The sequence below is a fragment of the Aythya fuligula genome, chromosome 15 (genome assembly GCF_009819795.1).
Source record: "Aythya fuligula isolate bAytFul2 chromosome 15, bAytFul2.pri, whole genome shotgun sequence".
In the NCBI taxonomy this organism is placed as follows: Eukaryota; Metazoa; Chordata; class Aves; order Anseriformes; family Anatidae; genus Aythya; species Aythya fuligula.
In genome coordinates this window covers 4,690,968-4,712,505 of record NC_045573.1, presented here as the reverse complement: position 1 = coordinate 4,712,505, position 21,538 = coordinate 4,690,968, and the positions used below count along the sequence as shown (strand labels likewise).

Genomic DNA, 21,538 nt, shown 5'->3' with positions numbered 1-21,538 from the left:
GAAAAAAGACCAAGACCTACCTCTTCTCTTTTCCTACTGTGGCATTTGAGAGCCCTAAGCAAAGAGGAGCACCACCTTTCAACAACGAGGGCTAGCACAGCCAGATACACACCACAGATATTTACCACATTATCGGGACTTTGGGATGGAGCACCAAAAAATAAAAAAAATCAAACCACCTGATTTAATCCAGACATGTGGTAGCAATAACGGGGCTATGCATTCTTGAGCACCATCTACTGGTATGCTGTCCATAAACCAGAGGCACACAGATGTAGAGCACCCTGTCACAGCTGCGCTCACGTAAACGCACAGGGCTCCTGGCCAGCACTGAGCATTTACGAGCTCCCAGCCAAGCCTTACAGCTGGGAGCCTGGGGCAAACGGCTCCGAGAGCAAAGCTGGAGGAGGCTCACAGGTCCCTGGTGCTGATGGTTGCCTCTGCTCCTGCAGGCAGTGCCGCAGCCTGCGGGCCTCTCCGCAATGCTGCAGTGCAAACATGCTCAGGAATTCAGCTTCGGGCCCCGGGCTCTGAAGGATGCGCTGATCTCGACCAACCCAGCCCTGCAGGAGCTCTATGCCAAAGCTTTCTCCAGGGCGGAGAAGCTGTTCCTCTCCGAAGCCTACAACCCGCAGAGAACGCTCTTCTGCACACTGCTCATCCGGACGGCTTTCGACTGGCTCCTCAGCCACCCCGATGCCCCCGAGGACTTTGAAACCTTCTATCACGCCATGCTGCAGAGGAAGCAGAGCTTCTGTCGGAAGCACATTTACCTGCAGCCTATAGGTAATGCGGGTGTCCCCTGGTAAAGCATGGGAGGGAGGTGGTGCCAAATGCTACTAACCCATCAGCCTCTTCCAAGGACTAACCTGTGGATGGGAAGTTCAGTCAGTAGTACCAAAGGCTCTGCCATGCCCCGAGTCCAGAGTCACAAGTCGTGATGACTCCACAGAATCATAAAATCATTAGGGTTGGAAAAGCCCTCCAAGATCATCTGATCCAATCATCCCCCTGCCACCAATGTCACCCACTAACCCATGTCCCTAATCACCAGGCCCAACCTTTCCTTAAACACCCCCAGGGACGGTGACTCCACCACCTCCCTGGGCAACCCATCCCAATGACTTTCTGAGAAGAAATGTCTCCTTGTTTCCAACCTGAACCTCCCCTAGTTGTAGAGAGCAGTAAGGTCTCCCCTGAAAGACTAAATAACCCCAGTTCCCTCAGCTGCTCCTCAAAGGACTTGTGTTCCAGGCCCTTCACCAGCTTCGTAGCTCTTCTCTGGACACGGCACCATGTGTGCCCTTGGGTGAGACTTGCTGCAAATATATGTATGCACAAATATGCATATATATATATAAGACAACGCTGGATAAAACAGCATTTCTGGAACTCCATCCCTGCCAGTTAATAAAAAACAAACAGCTCCCTGTCCCCAGGCTAATCCTTCTGGGCTGCTTATCTCAGAGATAACCTTCTGAGCACATCTGCTTTGCTGTGATAGACACCACCAGGTCTCAGGGTGACCTCTGAAAGAGCCCCCATCTCCTCCATACCTGGCCAGCCACTTGGAGGTAACTGCCACATCCCAGAGTAAGCAATTACCTTCACAACGAGCCTGCCTTGTGCCCAGTTGCTGTGACCAGCCCCACAAAACCCTGTCAGAGCACTGACACCATGGCTTCTCTTCTCAGACCTGATCGAAGGGCCCGCCGGGCTGTCGCTGCTGGATTCCCTGCAGAGCTGCGTTGAGTCCTTCTTCCTGGGGCTCCGTGTCAAGTGCCTTCCCTCCATTCCCATCTCTTCCATCCACTGCTGCTACCGCCACAGCCAGGACTCAGACAGGGTGCAGCTTCACGCAGGTAAGGACCTGGCAGCGTCCTGGCACCAGCCTGGCGTGCTGGCACCATGGAAAATAGGAAATGCCTGTGATATCCCTTCATTGCCTGTGCAGGGAGGGGACGAGGAAGGGAGTGAAAAGGGAGAAATCCTGTTCCCATGGAAAAGCCAGAACTCTGAGGCTGGAAACAGGAATAAAAAACAAAGTGACTTTCATCACATTTTCCTCTGCTGTTTGTGTTTTTCAGCACTGTTTTGTTTAGATCCCGCTCGGATCAGCTCTGGGGGAAGGCACTGTAGATCTCATGCGGGCTGAGTTCTTCCACCTCCTGCCCAGAGCCAAAGTAAATCCGTGGCCTGGGTGGTGCAGGTGGGGAATTCAGCAGACTTTCATGTTCGGAAATCAGGGTTCAAGTGTCACACAGCTCCCCAGGGCAATGGGTCCACCAGCTGCCAAACTCGAGCTGCACAAACACCCATCTGGAGCGAGCTGCTTGCAGGTAGCAGGGGCAGCCTGTGCCTGTCCTGGCCCCCATGCCATGGCCATGGGGCTGCTCCAGCACAGCTCTGAAACACCCCTGGGGGAGTTTTGGTAGTTCCACGTGCTCATTTCCATGGGGCGGTGCAGAATTCATCTGCACCTCTGCCCTGGGGTCTGCTTAGCCTTAACGCTGTGCTCAGCACCACTTGAAAAGTCAGGTCTGCTTGTGCTCTGATTTGAGAGGCCAGGCTGCACAGCTGCGATTCTCCATCCGAGACACTTGGTCCAGCAGCTCTGCCTCGCTGCAGCTTGGATTACGTGCTCCTTCCCGTTAGCAGGAGGAATTCTGGCTCTTGCATGCTTTCCAAGGATGCTTTGTTTTAATGACCATCTCTCTTGTGTTTGTCCAGATGGGATCCTGAACTTCCTGAAGAACAACAAGCCCATGGATGCTCTGTGTGTCCTTGGACTCACTCTCTTGGACCTTTACCCATGTGAGACCTGGAGCTTCACCTTCAGCAAATTCCTGCCAGGACAAGGTGGGATTGGTGTCCAATGATCTCCTAGCACAGGGTGTGAATAAGGCAGCACTGTACCAAAAAGCCTTCCCTGGGAGACCAGACTAACCAAATCTTATCCTTATTTTTTGTTTCCACTCCTCGATGAGAGGAACTGTTTTTTCCCAATTTAAAACTGGGATCTCAGGGCTCCTGATCCAGGGCTGCTATTTCAGGCAAAGGTAACCGAGGCGCTGCAGACCTTGGAAGCGTGGCTCACCACACTGCTAAACTGGACTGCGCTATCACAGCTTTCTTCTTGTGCTGCCTAAGCTGAGAGACAGTCACAAGCTTACATGCGCCTCTCTTTACAGAAGTGGGAGTCTGCAGCTTTGCCAGATTTTCCGGGGATTTCCCCCACGGTAGCTGTAGCAGCTTGAACCCGCTGGTGCAGAAGGAACGGTTAGGCCAAGTCAGCAAGGAAAGCAGAGACCGGACCGTGCCGTTCAGTGCCCAGGAGATGGTCCAGTGCTGTAAGGTAGGACTGGCACATTCCTGCACCCCGTATTTCTTGCAGTGTGGGGTTTAATACTTCAGACCTGGGCATAATCCACCTGTCAGCCCATTTAAGCCTGAGATTCTGCTCCTGTACTGGTCCATGCATTTACACAGTCCTATGCAGTCTGTATCTCAGTGCACTGCGCAGATCTCCCTTACTCCCCTTGCCACTGGAGCAAACTGCAGCGTCAGCTGCATGGAGAGGTGACAGGACTTACGGCACAGCAGCACTGGGACAACTGCCCACCTCCCAGCCTCCTGCTTGGGACATCTGAGTCAGGAGATGTGCAGGCAGTAGGACCTGTTAGCTGATGAAGTATTTGGAGATTAATTTGGATATCTAATGGTGTTCCGTGTCAGCTAGTGGTTAGCTGGGCAGGTGCATCTTCCTCAGACACAGGCATCCATCAGGGAAGAGGACCAGGCACTAACACTTGTCCAACCTGTTTAAGTGGACAGATGAGAAAAAAATATTAGACAAGTTTGCACGTATATTTATATGCCTTAAGTCCCATCCGTCTCCAGCACATCATCTTCATGAGTGCTCTCACCCCTCACCCTATGCCCAGTGCTGCTGCTAGCATTTCTTGCAGTGCTGGCCCACGCCAAACACCCGCACCAATGCCTTCAGTGCCATTTCTCTCTGCCTCGCCTTGTGTTTGCTCAGGATATTCTAGTCTGGGGTCTCTTCCTGTAGAATTTCAAAGGGAATGAGGTGGCAATGGGAGGAGGAGAACCTTCCATCCTCGGCCATCCTGCAGCTGCCAGTTCCCCAGGCAATCACGCTTGGCCAGCTGACTCCAGCTTAGCTTTTGCTTTGGCACAGACATTGTGCTTTGAAAGGACCCAGATCTGTTATTGCCAATAATTTCTTACAGGTTTCTCACATGGACTGTGCTGCTCTTTTCTGACCCCGCTGGGACTGATTTTCTCCTTTAAAAAACAAAAGGAAACAAATCAACCACCTTTTGGGGAAGAGAGCTTCATCAGCACTGCCTGAAACACTACCTATGGGGTCTTCCCAGAGCTGCTTCCAAAATATACATCCCCTCTTTCTCCTCCCCCCCAAATCAGGATGCTGGGTACCTGGGAAGCAGGGAGCTGTGTTCCCCTTGGAAAAGCCAAGGCTGGAGGATGGCCACGCCGAGCTGGTTAGACTGCCAGAGCAGTGACAGGAAAGGAAGGGACAAGGAAGCAGGAATAACCGCTTGCTGCTCTGATTTTTGCCTTCCTGCCAGGTGACTTGCCACGAGATCTGCCACCTGATGGGCCTGGGGACGTGCCGCTGGCTGCAGTGCATCATGCAGGGCGCGCTGAGCCTGGACGAGGCCCTGCTGCGGCCACTGGAGCCCTGCCCCATCTGCCTGCGCAAGCTGCAGTACGTCGTGGGCTTCAAGCTGGTCGAGCGCTACAGGGTGAGCGACAGAGCCCCAGGCCCTTCCCCAGCAGCTGCCAGGCTGCTGACCCCAAACCACGGTGCTAAATGCACTACAGCAGCATGTTAAATGCACACGCTGCACTCAGGGCATGTTTCGGAACCCATAGATCTTCTAACACCACATACGGACACCACCACGAGCAGTGCTAACACTCCCATAGCTCTAGAAGGAGTTTTCTGCCTCTGTCGTCTAAAAAGCTGGATTCGGCAGCCAAACAGCTAGTGGAATATAAATAATCTCCCCATTCTCATTCCGTACCCTATCTTCTTGCTTATTATTCCTGTCTGACAAGCATCATGTTCAGAGAGAGGATTTTCCACGGCTGCCTGTTTTAAAGTCTGTGGGTTATATTTGTAACGAGATGCGTGCAGAATGAGAACGGGGACGCCTCTAGTTTCATTCAGCTCACAATCAGATGCACAGAAGCATGTCAAAGCATGCGGGGGAAAATACGCTTGCGTGGTTTTGCTGCTCGCCTGTGTGTCTGTGCAGTGTTAGACCCGTCTGGTGCTTGCTTCTGCCTGAGAGCTGCCCAGATCGCCCAGAACACCAGGGGAACGTGCTCTGGTTTATTTAAATGCCTGGCCTGTCACCATCCAGCTACTGCTTTCTAGAAGAGAACTGCTGTCTGCATTAAGCCCTTCTAGAAATGCTTTTCCTTTACACCTGCGGTAAATACTGTAATTGGCTCAACATCCCCTGGCAGCAGCAGACACAAAGCTGAAGAAAAGCCTCACTTGCCAACCATCACATCTGCTTCCCTGAGAGTGGAAGCTCAGCGAGATATAGTACACGCCTGTAGGAGACACTTGTGATAAGCTCTGCGAGAGGCTTTGCTGCTGCCTTGAGAGAGGAGATAGGAACGTCAGAGATGAAGCCAGGAGTTAAGCAACTCTCTGCGAAGAGAGCACAGAGCACTTGAAGACAATATCAGATCAGATGACAGTTACTTGCAAAGAATATTTTGGGAGGTCATGGCCAGCCAAGTACAAGGGTGAAGTCACATCTCCCTCTGGAGCACGAATCCCCACCTGCCGCAGAGCAGCCCCAGACGTTCCCAATAAATACAGGAAATGCCAGACACGAAGCAGTTCCTCCCCAGGAGCAGGTAGTGCTGCGAACGTCTGTGACTGAGACAAGATTACAGGCAGAAGAGCACGTGGGACAGGAAACCAGTCCTTATGTAGGAGGATGAGCCCTTCAATTTATTTATCTGAGCTGCACTCAGAAACATACTCCATTTTGTCATCGCAGCTGCTCATTCCGCGATGAATTGTCTTGAAAATTGAAAGCAACCCAATTCTCACTGCGCTTCCCCAGCACAACCAACATTTCCACCTGCTGCTTCTGCAGCCTCCCGGGCCGTTCTGCACGTAGGGCCTGTACCAGAATGCAGTGATTGCAACGGCCACGCTGAAAAACAAAAGAAACCAGAACACACGACTCACCAGTGCTCGAGCTGCCCTTAGAGTCTGGCTTAGCAGCACAGGACAGCTGTATCCTCACCCTGGTGTTAACCACAGTTTCTGCAGCCTTTGCAAGTTCACTAGTTAGGGTACAAATACTGGTTTAGCAAAGCTAAATCATGAATATTTGAGGACTGGAGCTTGGCTAAGGGCAAGGATAATATTTTGAGTCTAGCTAACGCTGCAGAGACCCGTGCCCTAGAGTACTGTTGTTTGTTCTCCACGGGCTGCATTAGCATGGCTTAAATCTGCTCCCAGGCTCAGTGTGACCACCCTGCGGATGGGGCATGGTGGCCCTGACGTGGCACAGGGGCTTAAAAAATTTCCACTGCCTCCCCACTGGAGTCCCCTGAAGTGTCAGATCACAGATTTCAGTCCTAGTGACTTCACGTGCTCTTGCTTGCAGGTAAACTAAGACTGTAAAGAAGGTGCCCCGTTCCAGTTATATCTGCGAACACTAAAAAAAAAAAAAAGAAAAAAGAAAAAAAAAAGACTGCAGCCCTACAGACCCTTCACATCTGTGAGGCAATAAGCCACCCAAGAGCGAGAAACAGGAAAGATTTCTGGGTTTTGGTAGTGATCTCGAGTCAATTATTCCTTCCATTAATAATAATCCAGATGTTCTCTGTGAACATCCTCGTCTCAGCAGTTTCGTTTCCTCTTCTGGGGAATTGTGCTAAGTAGCAGTTGTGATTCTTTCCCAGATTCTCAGTCTTGGGAGTTGAAAGGGACACAGAATCACGGGCTGTTGGCAGCTTCCAAACAGCCCCACTGTCCCCTTCCCCAGTCTGGCTCCTGCTGAAGCTTCTGGTGCATTCTTTGTTTTTTAAGCCCAGAGGGATGGAGGGGCTGCTGGAGGTGGGATGAGGCAGGAGAAAAGTTGTCCCTTTGCATTTTGACTTGCCCCAGAGGGAGGGGGCAGGGCAGACTAACTTAGCTGAAAGGGTCCATTTTACTCTTGTATGAAATTCTTCCCCGAGGCTCCATGCACAGACTGAAGCAAGAAGCAGGGCCGATTTCTCCCACCCACTCAATTTGAGCTCTTTATCTTTTCTGTCACTTGCCTGAAGAGAGAGCAATAGAGGAGGAGAGGGGGAAGGGAGAGGGGGGATGCTCCTACAGACGACAGCTCTGTAGCACTGCAAATTTCATGCCCACTTCTCAAATATGACAGCACTGGGTTCACTGCTGTGTGCATGGACCCAGCACAGCGACCAGTGCACTGGGGCCACAACCCAAGTTAATGCCCTGTGCCTTTCACCCCTGCCTTTTCCAAGGCAAGTGCAGTGCTTTGCAAATGTACCAGCTGGGAGCTGCAGAGAGGAAGGCTGAGGAAATAGGCCACGAGGGCGTGAAAAAGCTGAAAAACAAACAAAAAATGCCAACAAGGCAGACGGGGAGATCACCTTTTATCCAGTGATGACTGGAGTAGTGATTCATCCCCCCAGAGCACAAGGAATAGATGTGCCAGAAGCAACCCGCTATATGCCACATTGTAGCGTTTAATATTTAAAAAGGAAATTGTCTCAGACATTTTCCTTTCATTAATTCTTTCCTGGAGCCCGGCCTTCCAACTTGTGCGCTTCAGCCCGAGAGGCGAGGAGCTATTCTTGGGAATACAACACACATTGCCACCGGAGCCAACCACACCATGAAACAAAATTCTTCCCCGCTATCTCAGGAGCTTTTGTGGTGACACAGCTTCCTCTAGGGATGCGCGGGTTTGGCTCTAGTGGAAATCATGTGCAGAAACGGGGGAGAGAATTTGTGCCATTTTTCTCAAGTATCTTCAATAACGTGGCAGATTCAGCCCACATCTGATGGGGCCGGCTCTGCCATGGCCAGACTGCAGGAAGACAAGAGAAAGCCCCTGCTCCTGGCAGGGAGCACCACAGCATCCCAAGACAGCTAGGTTTCCCCAAAAACATTAGGTAAGGCTTACCTGTTTTCTCTCGTTCTCTAAAACGCCACCTTTTCCCTTCTCATCGCAGAAGCTCTACGCCTGGACGCAGACCGTGCTGTCCACGTGGCCGAGGCAAGAGTCGGCGGACCTGTCAGCCTCGGAGGACGTCCCCGCGGTCAGCTCGGACTCCGGGATGTGCTGTGAGAACGACTCAGAGGCGGTGACCTCCTTGTCGGAGCCGCTCACGCCGGACACGTGTAGCCAGGCCTTGTCCATCGGCCAGGAGCTGGAGCAGGACGAGCAGTCGGGCTCGCTGGCCGAGGCACACAGCCAGCCCCAGCTCGCCGGGCCCGCCAAGGCCACAGATATCGTTAAGGATTACGAGCTGTGGCTGGAGACCTGCATCGCCGCCCTGGAGAGGAACGTCTCCGAGGAGGAGCTGGCTCAGGTGGACAAGGCCGTGGACGCGCTGGCCAAGTGGGAGATGTTCACGGGACAGCTGCCCGTGATGAAGAAGGACCTGCCCTTTGCTAGGGACAACACCGGGCTGCGGAAAGTTCTCGGAGACAAATTTTCCTCCTTGCGGAGGAAACTGAGTTCCAGAAAACTGTCCAAAGGGGAATCGTCCCCTCATCGCTGGCGGTGGGAGGAGAACTAGCGAGGGTCTGCCTTGGGATGGGCCAGCTCTGCTCCCAGGGCTTTGGTTGCATTACTGTCCTGCTCCTGAGCTGTCTCACCATGAGTTGTTGCTGTCAGAGGGAAACAGGAACTCCCCCCAGGAATAAAAGGTGTTTCTTTTTTTCTGAGATTGCTAACATCATTTTGACATGATCAGTTCTTTGGTAAGGGTTTTTCCTGTGCTGGTCTAAGCTCTAGCACGACTCTAAATTCCTGTCAAGTCCTATGTAGGCACTTTATTTTCATGCTGTATTTCATTTGGTCTGAAGTCAGCTGGGAAGAGGTCTATGCTAAACACTAAACACATTCACACAGAAGCTCGGGCCATCTGAACAAACAGATGCAAATTAACCAGGGCAGCTCTCTTCCCATACACAGAGCTCTCCTACTTAGCATTTCTGTTTGACGCAGGGCTATTATTCCTCCCTCTCTCCCCCCTGCCAGACCTTCATCTCTATTCCGTTCACTGCCCCATCGGCTGGAGGCTGAGCCCAGTGCGGGAGCACAAACGAGGCTGACAGACCACGGCTGGGGGTGTGGGGGAGAGATGGAGGTGGATGGACAAGGAGGCGGTGAGCAAAGCAGAAAGCTGCCACCCAGCTCGTCTCCCCTAGAGAACAGCGTTTGTGTGACGGCTGTCTTTTGGCGGACACTCCGGGGGATCTCCAAGGCTGCTTCACTTCAAAGCCAGGCTTGGAGCTGTGAGCTAGAACTACTCACATCCTCTGCAGATTGGCACTGGAGGGAAAACCTTTGGGGGAAAGAAAAAAAAAAAGAAAAAAGAAACAACACAGAACAAGAAGCAAGCATTCTCACACACATTGATTATTAACTTAAAAGGGGGAAGTACACATGCATTCCTCTCCCTGCCTTAACAAGGCAAAACCCCATTCCTTTTGCTCTTCTCTGCTCCATAAGTCACCCACCGAAGGGGAACGGGAGCTGTGCTGGCCCCAGGAGCTGCCTTCCCCTGCTGGGGGCACGCTGTGTCCCTCCAGCTATTTATAGATGGAGCTCAAGAGGCTGATGGCTTTCAAGCCCTGTAATAGCAGCACAGGGAAGGCTGGCCCTCTCCTCCCACAGTTCACTCAGGCCGCAGCACTGATAACGCTCCCTACAGCTCGCAGGGCCATGGCCACACTCAGATTTCCCCCACCTAAAAATATCTTTGAATTAACAACTGCAAAGGACAGGAAAGCAGGTAGGTCCAGTTCAGCTGGGGGATGAGAGAGGCTATTTGCCTCAGCGGAGCTAATAATTAGGGCTTTCCACAGTGCTTGCCCTGTGCACTTTGAAGGCAAGAGGACCCAAAACCCCGCAACGCGGTTTTGGGGTAGGTAGGGAGAGAATCAGAGGAAGACATCCAAGAAAAGCTTAAGATTTACTCGTGAAAGTTCAAAAGATTTTGCTTAAATTCAGCCAAATGCAGGACACACAAGCAACTCCACCTGAGCATGATTCAGGCAGAGAGAAAAAGGGAATTTGACTTCAGGAATGGTGATGGCAGCTCCTGGCAGCTCCTTTTCCAGGCTGTGCACCCTGGCTCAGCGCAGCAGGGCCGCTGCTGCCGCCCTCTCCTGGTGCCTCCGAGGGGCTCTCGGCCACGGCATCCTGCCCTGTAGCAGAAATTCCCCGAGCAAATCCTACCGGAATTACAAACCCGCGTACCGCCCCACGCTTGCTCATGCGTTGCTGTAACAGATTTACTATTTTAAGCAAGAGATTACTTTTTTGTTTGCTCTTGCTTGATTCCGTAGTGAATCATGAGGCTGAACTTTCGAAACTTTCCCCAAAGACACCATAAACTCAGGATGACAATACAGTCTGAGGGAGAGAGACAGACGGCTTTCTGTCATAAAGTCCAAAGGCAACACAGAGCAGGGGAGGCACAGACCCAACCTGCACTGCTGCAGAAGTCACAGATGGGAAACTCTCTGTGTGACACTCGCTTTATAGACCTGTGTTAGCTCTGCTGTGAGAGCACCAACGCCTGCTGTAGAGCTGTCACTTACTACTAACAGATATTTTTCATACTGCCAGTGACAGAACCACCACTTATCAGCTCTGTGTGTCCCAAAGAAAGAAGTAAATGAGAAGGGCCATTCACCTACCTGTGTGGCAGCTCAGCGGGGCCTGCAGGCCGGGCGCAGCCTTGCGGTGCCAGGCAGAAAGAAAATGGCTGTTACATGTCCATGTCCTTTGGCAGGTGGAGGCGAGGAAGGGGTCCGAGTGCTGCTGGTCCCTGGGAATACGAAGGTTGTGGTGCCCAGGAGCTTCTGGTCAGGCTCCCAACACCAGCACATGGAGCTGTAGCAACTGTCCAGAGCCAGCAGTACTCAAGCACAGGGAGAGAAACACAGGGGAGTAATAATACTTCACCCTTGCATTACAAAGCCTACACCAGTGTGAGCGAGGACCCTCTCCTTTCTCCCCCGTGGGCAGCCTGGTTTGCAGAGAGGAACGTGACTGGCCAGGGCTACACAGAAAAATGAAGGTGGTAACCAGGACTAAAGCACAAAGGGGCCATTCCTATTCTTACCTGCAGGTACTGGTGTTGTAGTGGGGCAGAAAACAGCTGACAGAATAAAAAAAACATATCAAAGGTAAGCCTCTAAATAAGATACCCTGCATTTTAAGCAGCAGCCATACTATCAAATAAAGCAGGTTTCTGAGGAGATCCTTCTACACAGAGAAGTGTGGGAACAGCAACATAACTTGCAGCTAATAAACTGCTGACTTGTGGGCCAGGAAGCGTTTCACCACAGGGTAGGAGGTGGGCAGGAGAACCTAGGTGTAACATTAAGCAGCCCCTCAGTTCGTTGAGCCTCCTGCAGGAAGATGAGCAACAAAAGGAGCAGGGCACCAGGACACGGATGAAGGCAGGTCACTGGGAAGAGCAGGATCAGCAGCAGCCTCCCTCACAGCCCCAGCAAGGCAGTGCCTTCAGCCCCTGCCTCCTGACAGGGCATCTTGCTGCCCTGACAGGATGATCTAGAAATGAACCCTGCATGTTACCTCGCTGCTGCCTTCAGGAGATGCCCAACTTATTTTGAAGCAACTTCTGAGGTCCATAATCCCTGACAGAGTAGAAAGCACAGCCTTTTAATAGCTTTACGAGCTCATAAAGACAAAGATCTTTTTTCAAGAATAAATTGGCAAAACATTCTGTTCTTACTCTTAAGAAGTTGCTGTAACTGAAGGTAGCAGGGACACAACACATCTGCCACGGGGTGAAAGAAAACCTTTTCTTTTCTCCTAGTTACAGGTAAAATTGCTTGTAACTGATTGCAAAGGTGGGAGAGAAGCCAGTGCGTTCCGCAGATGTTTCATCAGCAATACCCAGCCCTTTGTGATTTAGCAGCAGATGTGACCACCTCCCTCTCCTAATAATGGTGCTTTTAGCTGAAGTTCATTTCTGCTGTGCAAAATTAAGCCTTTAAAGCTACTTGTAAAAATCTCTGAATACTCTTCCTAACTTCTTTCCTTAACACCATGCGGCTTCACAAGATGCCAGTCAGTCTTAAGGAAAATGGGAAGAAACGTGGTAATTTTTGTTAGTAACTGTATAAAACTTCTTCCCAAGCCTACAGAATAGTCAGATACAAGACAGGAGCTGGAAACCACAGGGATTTACTTTATTTCCTCAGTCTCTCCTTCAAGAAACTGTAATGAATACTAAGTACATAAGGGGGCCTACAGGAAAAATGAAGGGCTTTTACTGGGGAGTTGAGTGATAAGACGGGAAGTAATGGTTTTAAGCTAAAGGAGTGTAGATGTAGTTTAGATATGCAGAAGAAATACTTTACTGTGAGGGTGGTGAGGCACTGGCACAGGCTGCCCAGAGAAATTGTGGCTGCCCCATCCCTGGAAGTGCTCAAGGCCAGGCCGGATGGGGCTTTGGGCAACCTGGGCTGGCGGTAGGCATCCCTGCCCACGGCAGGGGGGTGGAATTAGAGGATCCTTCAGGTCCCTTACAGCCCAAACTTTCTCTACACTCTATCTTTTAAGGCTGTAATTCACTGGAATATTTCTTCCCGGAAAAGGGACGATTTGCCTTCACAGAGCCGACAAAAGAGGTCACATGGAGCCATGCTGCTGCTGAGGGTCTCAAACTAGGAAGAATGTGATCACACCTGGGAACCTCTTACAAGCTGGTAACAAATCTGCCATTCACTTGCTCTCGTTTTCAGGGATGTCGACCACTGGCAAAACACACTGTCACCTGAAAGTGCTCAGCACCTCCAGGGGAAAAAAGGCAGCCATTCCCAGAAGCCTGATGTAGCTGAGGACCTAACATTCCCAGTGATTAGTGAAAGGACAAACATTGCTCTATAGACTTTCAAATTGTGCACCTGCCAATGAAATTGATTGGGCATTAACAGTTCACACAAGAAACAATTACGATTTGCCACAAAAATCTGTCAGCTGTGACCTTTCAGAGTAGAAGCATGAAAGGTTAACAGCATTCCTAAGAACTGGAGCTCAAATTCTGGCAGACTTAGCTGATACCACAACGGCAATCCTGTGCAACAGGGATGCTGAGAACTCCTCAAAGGTCAACGGTTCTGCACCGTAGCACAAGGATACCACAGCACACAAGCAAGGAAGTCCAAGAGGGGACTGGCACCAGAAAAAGAAGCAAGGATAGTTCCTATGGCTATTATCAGATACTACACAGCAGAAGAGAAATCTCCAGCAGGTATTACCAGCTCAAGCCTAATTGTCTTCTCTTGCTGAGCTTAAAATACATACACACAAACTCAAGCTGTGTCTCCCCTTCCCATCAGTCCTAATGTCTAAAACATTTACTGAAACGTCACAGATGAATGAGTTGGAAGTTTTTTATAGGTTAATGTTTCACCACCCTTCAATTCCTGGACACATTCAGGAAGAATTATTCAGACCAGAACCGGGGAGGTGGGAGATGCATAAAGATTAGAGAACAACGTTTTATTGCATGACAGCTGTAGTTCCATGCAGCCCGTACTGTAATTTATTTAAAAAGCAGCTTTTTGCAGAAATTTTTTCAAGGCAATAGTCATTCTCTAGACTCTGTTGAAAGATAAAAGCCATGAAAAACAGTATAACAAGTCAAGTTTTAATAGATTTATAAAATTCATATATACAAAACAGTAAACTAAGTCACCAAAGCTATAAAATACACTTTTTACACATCACAATATAATTTTATCTAGTACACAGTTTTCATAAATTGAAACTATTACAGCAAGTAGCTGCTTCTATTGTGGATGCTGTTTTGGTGCTATAAAGACACTTATGTGAGCAGTCTGGAACTGTGCTTTTAATTTATGCATTTTTTTTTAACCTTCTTTAATTTGTCATTGTTTCTAAAGTACTTTCCTGTGATTGTTAGAGAATTAAGGCTAAACTCAGGCCTTTCTTGCCCAATGCAGTGAACTGGTTTAAACAAAAAAAGATATTGCATAGTATGTGTGTTACAATGCATAGGCACCACAGAGCAAGTAAATTGCAGAATAAAAAGATAACATTAATTGGCTTCCTAGCTACATGATTGTGTCACGAGATAACTTGGTGTTTTGTCAGTTTGCTTTCATATATATTGATTCCATAAACAAGACAACTCATCACAAGAGCAATAAATACTAGCCATTTTGTTAAGTGGAGTCTCCAGAAATACTGCTTAACATGGATCATCAATTCAAGCTCATTACACATCCCAGATAACTTAACCTGTACATCGGAAAAACGCTCATTATCCTAAAGACCGTTAATGGCTTCGGTGTGAGCGGGAGTTTGAACACGTCTTCAAACCTATAACCACCGAGCATGCTTCCCAAGTCTTGTGAACTACCAAAAAGACCATTCCTCTTCCACGTCCCCCTTCTCCCTGCTGTCTGCTGCCAGCCTTTGTGCCCAACCACCCACACATAAGCTCAGCACAAAAGACTGACGGGAGGTACAAGCAGAGCAGCAGTGCCATTCCAAAATCTGTTCCTTCCCTCAGAAGAATCTCTCCATTAGGTCCCACTTATGAAAAAAGTTTTCTCTCCATCAATTGTAGTTTTTATTCCAATAACGGAAACAGTATCTTATCTAGCCATTCCCCTGAAATGCTTCTCGTGCTCTGGTATCTTGAAGAAAGGTTAAGTAGCTGTTAGGAGTAAGATGCACTGTCTGGCCAGAGATCTGCATCCCATATTTTAGCAGGAACTGAGTTTTAGCACCCAGTTATGAGCAGATGAAGAGAGATTTACAGCGGAAGGGTGTGCAGCTGCAGCAGAGCCAGCCTTGCCAGCCTGCTGCTGTTAATTCACAGCCAATAGCTCTCTGGAGTCACTCAAACCTTTTGGGGTCAATGCAGATGGCATTTCTTTTCAACACAGTCAGTCTTCAAGCACCATCAGCTTTTGGGATCTGTTTAGGAAGTCGCTCCTCTCTCCTGCTCCCTTCCAACATACTTTGGCTTTTTACCAGAATGCCTACCTTGGAAGTCAGTGCTGCTCTTTTTTTTTTTTTCACTCCGTGATTAATTTCATGCCGGACAGAAGACATGACCTTTGGGCATATGCCAAGAGCTAGGCTGCGATACAGTTTGTCAAGCCAGGCACAGAACCGCTAGCACTGACAACCCAGTATGTCCACACTCCCCACCCAGTAAGACAACAAGCATATCAACACACAAACAAACTTCAATACCGCTTTCCAAACGTTGTTAGGAAGACAAAAGCTTAAAGAGTCCAGCTAAATTGCTCAGGCACCAAGATGAGTGAAGTGAGAGCATCACCTGGTTAGCACAACAGCAGTTTCAGCTCTGAACATCCTGGCTTTGGTCAATTCCATCTATGTAAATAAATTAGTGTCAAAACAAAGAAGTGCCCACTTCACAGCACAGAGATCACCCCAGCTAGTTACAAAACAGGTAATATTAAGAAGCACTACGTTTTGTATTGTCTTGCCAATTACTTCCTCAGTAGGCTAGACAGCCCTCATCTAGAAGTGCGTGGAGTCGGTATTAATACAGCCCAGATCTGGCCCAGGCGATGCCGGTTTTCACGATTCCTGAAATCTGTTATAGGCTCGTTTACAAAAGTAGGCATAGATGTTTTATGGCTGCTGCTAAAACACCCTACCCACCACTTCCCGTGTTACAGAAGTAAAGAAGAGCGTACTGAGGTAAAGCGTTGGCAGTGCTATGTTAAATCCCTGACTACCCCATGTGTTTTTATACTAGAAAAATGTTATAGAAAAAGGCTACTACTGAACCCATCGGAACCCAAGAGAGGTCTCATGATGAGAGGTCTGGTTTGCAGGACAAGCTGCACTGTAGGGAGGTATTATTACATATCTCGTTTTTTGCCTCAAGCTGGCATGCATCAAATTGTCCATCAACCAAAAGTACTCCTGAAAATTTGATAAGAAAAATCATGTGTTCAAACACACTGCTTGAAAATCAAAAGGGAGCTTTTACAGAATTCCTTGAGTTCTATCCAGCACAATAGGTTCTTCAGAACTGAAAAGGTAAATTCACAGAAAAGGCTGCAAAACACGAAGTTATTATCCAGAATACAGCCACCTAAAGAAGGCAAAGGGCATGTTTTCTAAAGTGATCTTCTGAGGAAGGCTGCCAGTTTCTTCAGTGGTTCCATGTCTATTCTTTTAATTTCTTTCTCTCTCTTTTTTTTTTTTCTTTTTTTTTTTTCCCCCACTAACCAGGACTACTGAATACCTGGGTAGCATTTCAAACGGAAAGTTTTTCATATCAAAACCTATTTCAAGTGTCCCAGGGGAACAAAATTTTAGTCTGTAGTGCCACATACAGATGAGCTCTTCCTACACCATTGCATTATTATTTTTTAATTAGTGTACATTTCTCCACTCTGCTTGGTTCAGGCATTAGTAGGCTCAGAAAGTCAAAATGGATGCCTTTAGGAGCTCCTTCAAGCTTGTAACATGACTAGTTCTAGGTTTGATGCAGCAATATATTCAGTTTTTTAAAACACTATTATCATGTCAAATACTCTATGCTGCCATACCAAACAGAGTAAGTTCAATTCTTCATATGAAACTCAAAGCATCTTTGAGTTGTAGTGTGAAGCTGAGTGGCCAGTAATTTCTGTAATCAACACTAGGAACTATTTAATTGCTTTAAAGTGATAACTGCCTATTAAACATGTCATTTATAGAAATTACTCCTACTCTTCCTTATTAAATTCCAATTCACTGTCATCTGGTATTGCCATCTCAGAATTGTTCAGAAAGTGACAGCACTGCAATTTGTTAGCTTAAAAATAAATACAAAGTACTGCTTGATGAAATACTCCCATTTAGTGAGTTTTTCTACTTAAACTGCACGATTACGTAAGTTTCTCCTGCAGGCACAAGCTGCCAGCACTTCCTCTCTTTGTCCTTGCAAGAGACAACCCATTTGCAACACCCCGTCACTGGTCACTGACCTGTAGCATCAGAGAATGGACAGCATTTTTTTTTTTTTTTTTTTTTTTTAAAGTAGCTGTTCAAGGTCTCCATCTGATTATCATCCTGCTAGTGACCTATTTCCTGACTAGCCAAATGAACAATAACCCTATAAAGTTAACACAAAAAGATGTTCTCTCCAGCTGTGTTTACCTGCAAAGTTCTCCAGGATGTCACTTAAAGTTTTTTTTTTTTTTTTCTTGTGAAAGGACTACGCAACTGATCAAGCCTGTCCTGAGATGTTTGTACAACTTAAGCTACCTACATTCTGCTTTAGTAATTAACTGATTTACCATAACATGATTTTCTGGCTTTATTATACTACAACTTAGCTTGAAAAACAAAAACAAAATACCTCAGTTGTGCAAGAAGTAGTGTCTATATTTAGCAAAGAAATTTACCTGCCACCTGAAAAATAATCCTTTTCACTCACAGTCCAAATCCTTCACAAGTTTGAGAAGGGCTTCACTTTTGCATGAAGAGTCTCCTGATCTTGGGTTCCTGGTACAAACCAATGCTATCAAACCCAAGTTACACACAAAAGAGCCTACTGAGCCAAACCACTGATTTTCATCCGCAGTCTAGAGCATCATGCTTAGTTAGGCCCATTTTGTCAAGAGAAGGAAGAAAGGCAATAATGGGCAACAGGTGAGCAAACTGGTTCCCTAGAACTCTGATTTATTGTGCAAAACTGCTGCTTCATACAAAAAATCACTAGCAAGACTGACAGCTCAATATGAGATAACTCATGCTGTTTCTTTTCCAGGTGCAGATCAAGCTACTTAAAGTATATGTTGCATTATTAGCTCTGTTTAGAGTTCTAAACCCATACGGTGACTATGGATACAAAACCATGGATGACCACGGAAAGAAAAACAGAACAGGAAATTCCACACTATGCCTCCCAGGTAAAACTACAGTAGATTCAGACATAAAACTGAGGTAATTCTTGAGAAAAAAAATAGAGTTGAAAGGGAATGCTTAACTCATTTGAGAAAACAAGCATCATTTTAGCCCATCTAGAAAACTTAGTGAAAGAATAAAGCTCACAGCAGACTAGGAAATAAAATCAAGTCAACCTAGACGTCAGGTCAGCCCATGACTGCCTCCTATTTTCCCAGTGTCTCGTGTGAAGTGGAAACCACTATCAGGATCTCCAAGAAAAAATAAAAGCATTGGCATAATCTTCATCTTCAGCCAAACAAATGGGCTAGCTTAGACAAATGAGCCTTATACAAAGAGTAAACTTATTTGCACCAACCAAGGTTACAGCATTTACCTTTTCAAATGTAATAAACTTACGAGCTCTCCCATCTGACTACCAGTCACATGGGATTTTTCCCCTTCAAGGCTAAAAATGAATAAACATTTAAAAGACAGACTTGGTCCTGGCACAAAATAAGACTTGTAACAAGGAAGCTAATTCCTGTTTAAGTTTGCTTAAATTTAAATTGGATTTTCCTGTCTGTAACTTTTCACTGCTTCTTACCTCAACACTGCGTTATGTAACGCCAACATAGCCACATCTTTTCCACTCTGAAGTTTGCACACACAAAAAAGACTGCTGCATTAGGAAGCTACACAAAAATACCGATACAACATCTGCAAGCTTCAGAGGGGAAGAAAGATTCCAGATTTTATCCAAATTAAAATCCTGTTCCGTTGTCCTTTCATGTTTTTTAGACCACATTTCCCATGGGATCACCAGCTGAAGTAAAACGTTGCTTGTTTTGACATGCCATTGCAGTCTCAGTGGGGATTAAGAACTCCAGAGAATCTGCTGCCTTTGTATGGGTACAAACAGCCCTTCAGGTTTTATTCTTGGATAAAAACCATAACAAAAATTAAACAGTAAACTACCTTTGAGAATTATCTAAAGAAGAGCACTACAGTGCTGAGATAAAAGGCAGGTTGTAAGTTTGTCCATGTACCCCACTGTTACAGAAAAGACCTGATATGTCTGTACACAAAAAAGGCACCTGATAGTTATACAGATTGAGAGAGCTAGGAAATTAACAGTTCATATCAACGCTATTCATAGCCTCTTGCAATTTTACACACAAACCGTTGCCCAAAAGGGGCAACTCCAACCTTGACTGTATTCAGAACTACATGTGCATTACTACAGGCTAGAGATCCCATTAAGACACAGATTAGGGGCTAATTTTACAGCAAGGTTTTGCTGCCCAAATCCATCAGTGCAGCTGTAAAACTGGGATCTCTAGGGTGTTTGGACTTCCTATACAGTCAACTGTTGGGAACTAATCAAGCAGCTGCTGTACTACCAAAGCCTTTGCGTAAGAGTTTAATCAGTTCCAAACTTCCGAATATAGATAAAGCTCTGCCATGTGAGATACCGAACCTTCACAAGTACTGCCAAACCGCAGGTGTGAGCACAGTGCTGAATTTCCACCAAGTACATCTCACTTGAGCACCCCCTGTTCAGAGACGGGGTCAGGTGCTCTAGGACAGGCTGCTTCACCAAGGAAATCAGTTTCCCCATGATGTAATACCCTTTACACATAGTGCAAAAATAAACCCTTCTCCAGCAAGGCCTCAACTTCCCATCCAATTTACTCCAACATGGGTTTCCTTATACAGTTTCAGACTTTTGCTTCAGGATACTCATGCAAAACCTTCAGACAAGAGCTGTGCATCCACCTTAATTAGTGGATTCCAGACCCTTGGCAAAACTGAATATGCATACAAGATCTGGTTATATTCCTAGGGTTAAGAACGCAACTTCCATTAACATTCTCCAAGACAGCTACCAATCTCATTATATTTAGGTTAGTTTGATCAATTCAGCACCTCCAAACTACAGAAAAGGCAGTTTGTATGACTGGTGTCTCTGAAAAATAAGCATATTCATTTAAAACATAGTGTCTTCCATACATGGTTTGTCAGAGATTTTGTTTTCTAGGAAGGCAGAAGGTGGTTGTGTTATTCAGCATTCCAAACTAGGCACAGAACCTACAACGGCCATGTTTCAGTAGTGTTTCTAGTCCAAATGATTCAGTAGCTAACATCAACATTTGATTCCTTCGGCCTATAGCTCCTCTGTTTGGACTGGCTAGTTTACAGCATTCCTGAGCCAAGTAAGTAGCATGGGTCCTACACCACATGCAAGGGCCATAAAGAAAGGATAAAAACTTCGATCTAACCCTCCAGCAAATTTTAACAAGACATGGACTGCTCTCCTTCACTGCAACATAATATCCTTCAGATTCTCTTGAAGGATCGTGTCCTTCACAGCATGAAACACAAAGCGGATGTTTTCAGTGTCTATGGCAGTGGTGAAGTGATGGAAGAGCGGCTTACTACGGTTTCTCCTCTTTCTGTCAAAGCACTGCACCAGGTAACGTTGAACATCTTCTAGCCTGTGAGGGTCCCCCTTGAAGTCCGAGAAATACTTCTTAATGCTGACAGTCTTTACCTTCTCTACAAGAAGATCCATCTTGTTGAGGAATAGGATAATAGAAACATTAAAGAAAAGCTTGTTATTGACTATTGTCTCAAAGATATTCATGGACTCCACAAGTCTATTTGTGCGCCTGTCTTCCATGAGAACCTGATCATATTCACTGGAGGAGACCATAAACAAAATTGAAGTTATTCCATCAAAGCACTGGAACCACTTTTGACGCTGAGATCTCTGTCCACCTACATCCACCATCTTGAAAGGTATTTTTTTAATGATGAAATCATGCTCTACTATCCCCTTGGTGGCTTTTCTAGCCAGCAAAATATCTTGTTTGCTGGGGAAATAATTCTGCAAAAGAAAGGAGAAGAGTATCAAAAAAAATCCTTCAAAAATGCTGGTTAATTCTTCCAGGTTCACAGTCCCTGACCAGTGAGCAAAGCAACACGTTCTATTGCAGGATGTGGCACAGCCCACTGCTGTAGCAATTTGTTCTTCACAAGCTTATTACAGTTACTATTTTGGAAAAATCACCTCTTTTCTTTCTTCTACAAATCTGACAGATGTTTTCATTACTCATTTTGAATTCTACAGTTGTAAATTTTTGTTAGGGTTTCATTCTGTTTTTAGTAGTACCAACCATCAGATTACAATTAAAAGGGAACGAGATCCAGAGACTACACAGGGCTGACAAAGCGTGCACAAATGCAGCTTTCATAAGCAACATTCATCTGTCAAAAAACACTGATTAAATGCTAAGCTTCAGTTTCACAAAGCTCGAGTTCACTATTCCTGAAGAACT

The 21,538-nt window shown here is 46.9% G+C and overlaps 2 protein-coding genes across 2 annotated transcripts in view; one reads left to right on the top strand and one right to left on the bottom strand.

Annotated features, from left to right (window-relative positions):
- Positions 1-482: 482 nt before the first annotated feature.
- On the top strand, positions 483-8,957 carry AMZ1 (archaelysin family metallopeptidase 1). Its single transcript, XM_032197814.1, has 6 exons — positions 483-786; positions 1,695-1,862; positions 2,731-2,859; positions 3,192-3,355; positions 4,614-4,790; positions 8,272-8,957. Exons 1-6 carry the CDS (start codon positions 483-485, stop codon positions 8,839-8,841), a joined length of 1,512 nt encoding a protein of 503 aa, XP_032053705.1. The 3' UTR covers positions 8,842-8,957.
- Positions 8,958-13,952: 4,995 nt separating this feature from the next.
- The window catches only part of GNA12 (G protein subunit alpha 12), a 42,023-nt gene continuing 34,437 nt past the window's right edge, over positions 13,953-21,538 (bottom strand). Inside the window, exon 4 of the mRNA XM_032197331.1 lies at positions 13,953-21,087. Coding sequence (XP_032053222.1) covers positions 20,518-21,087 — 570 coding nt within the window. The 3' untranslated portion in view covers positions 13,953-20,517. The remainder of the gene's footprint in view (positions 21,088-21,538) is intronic.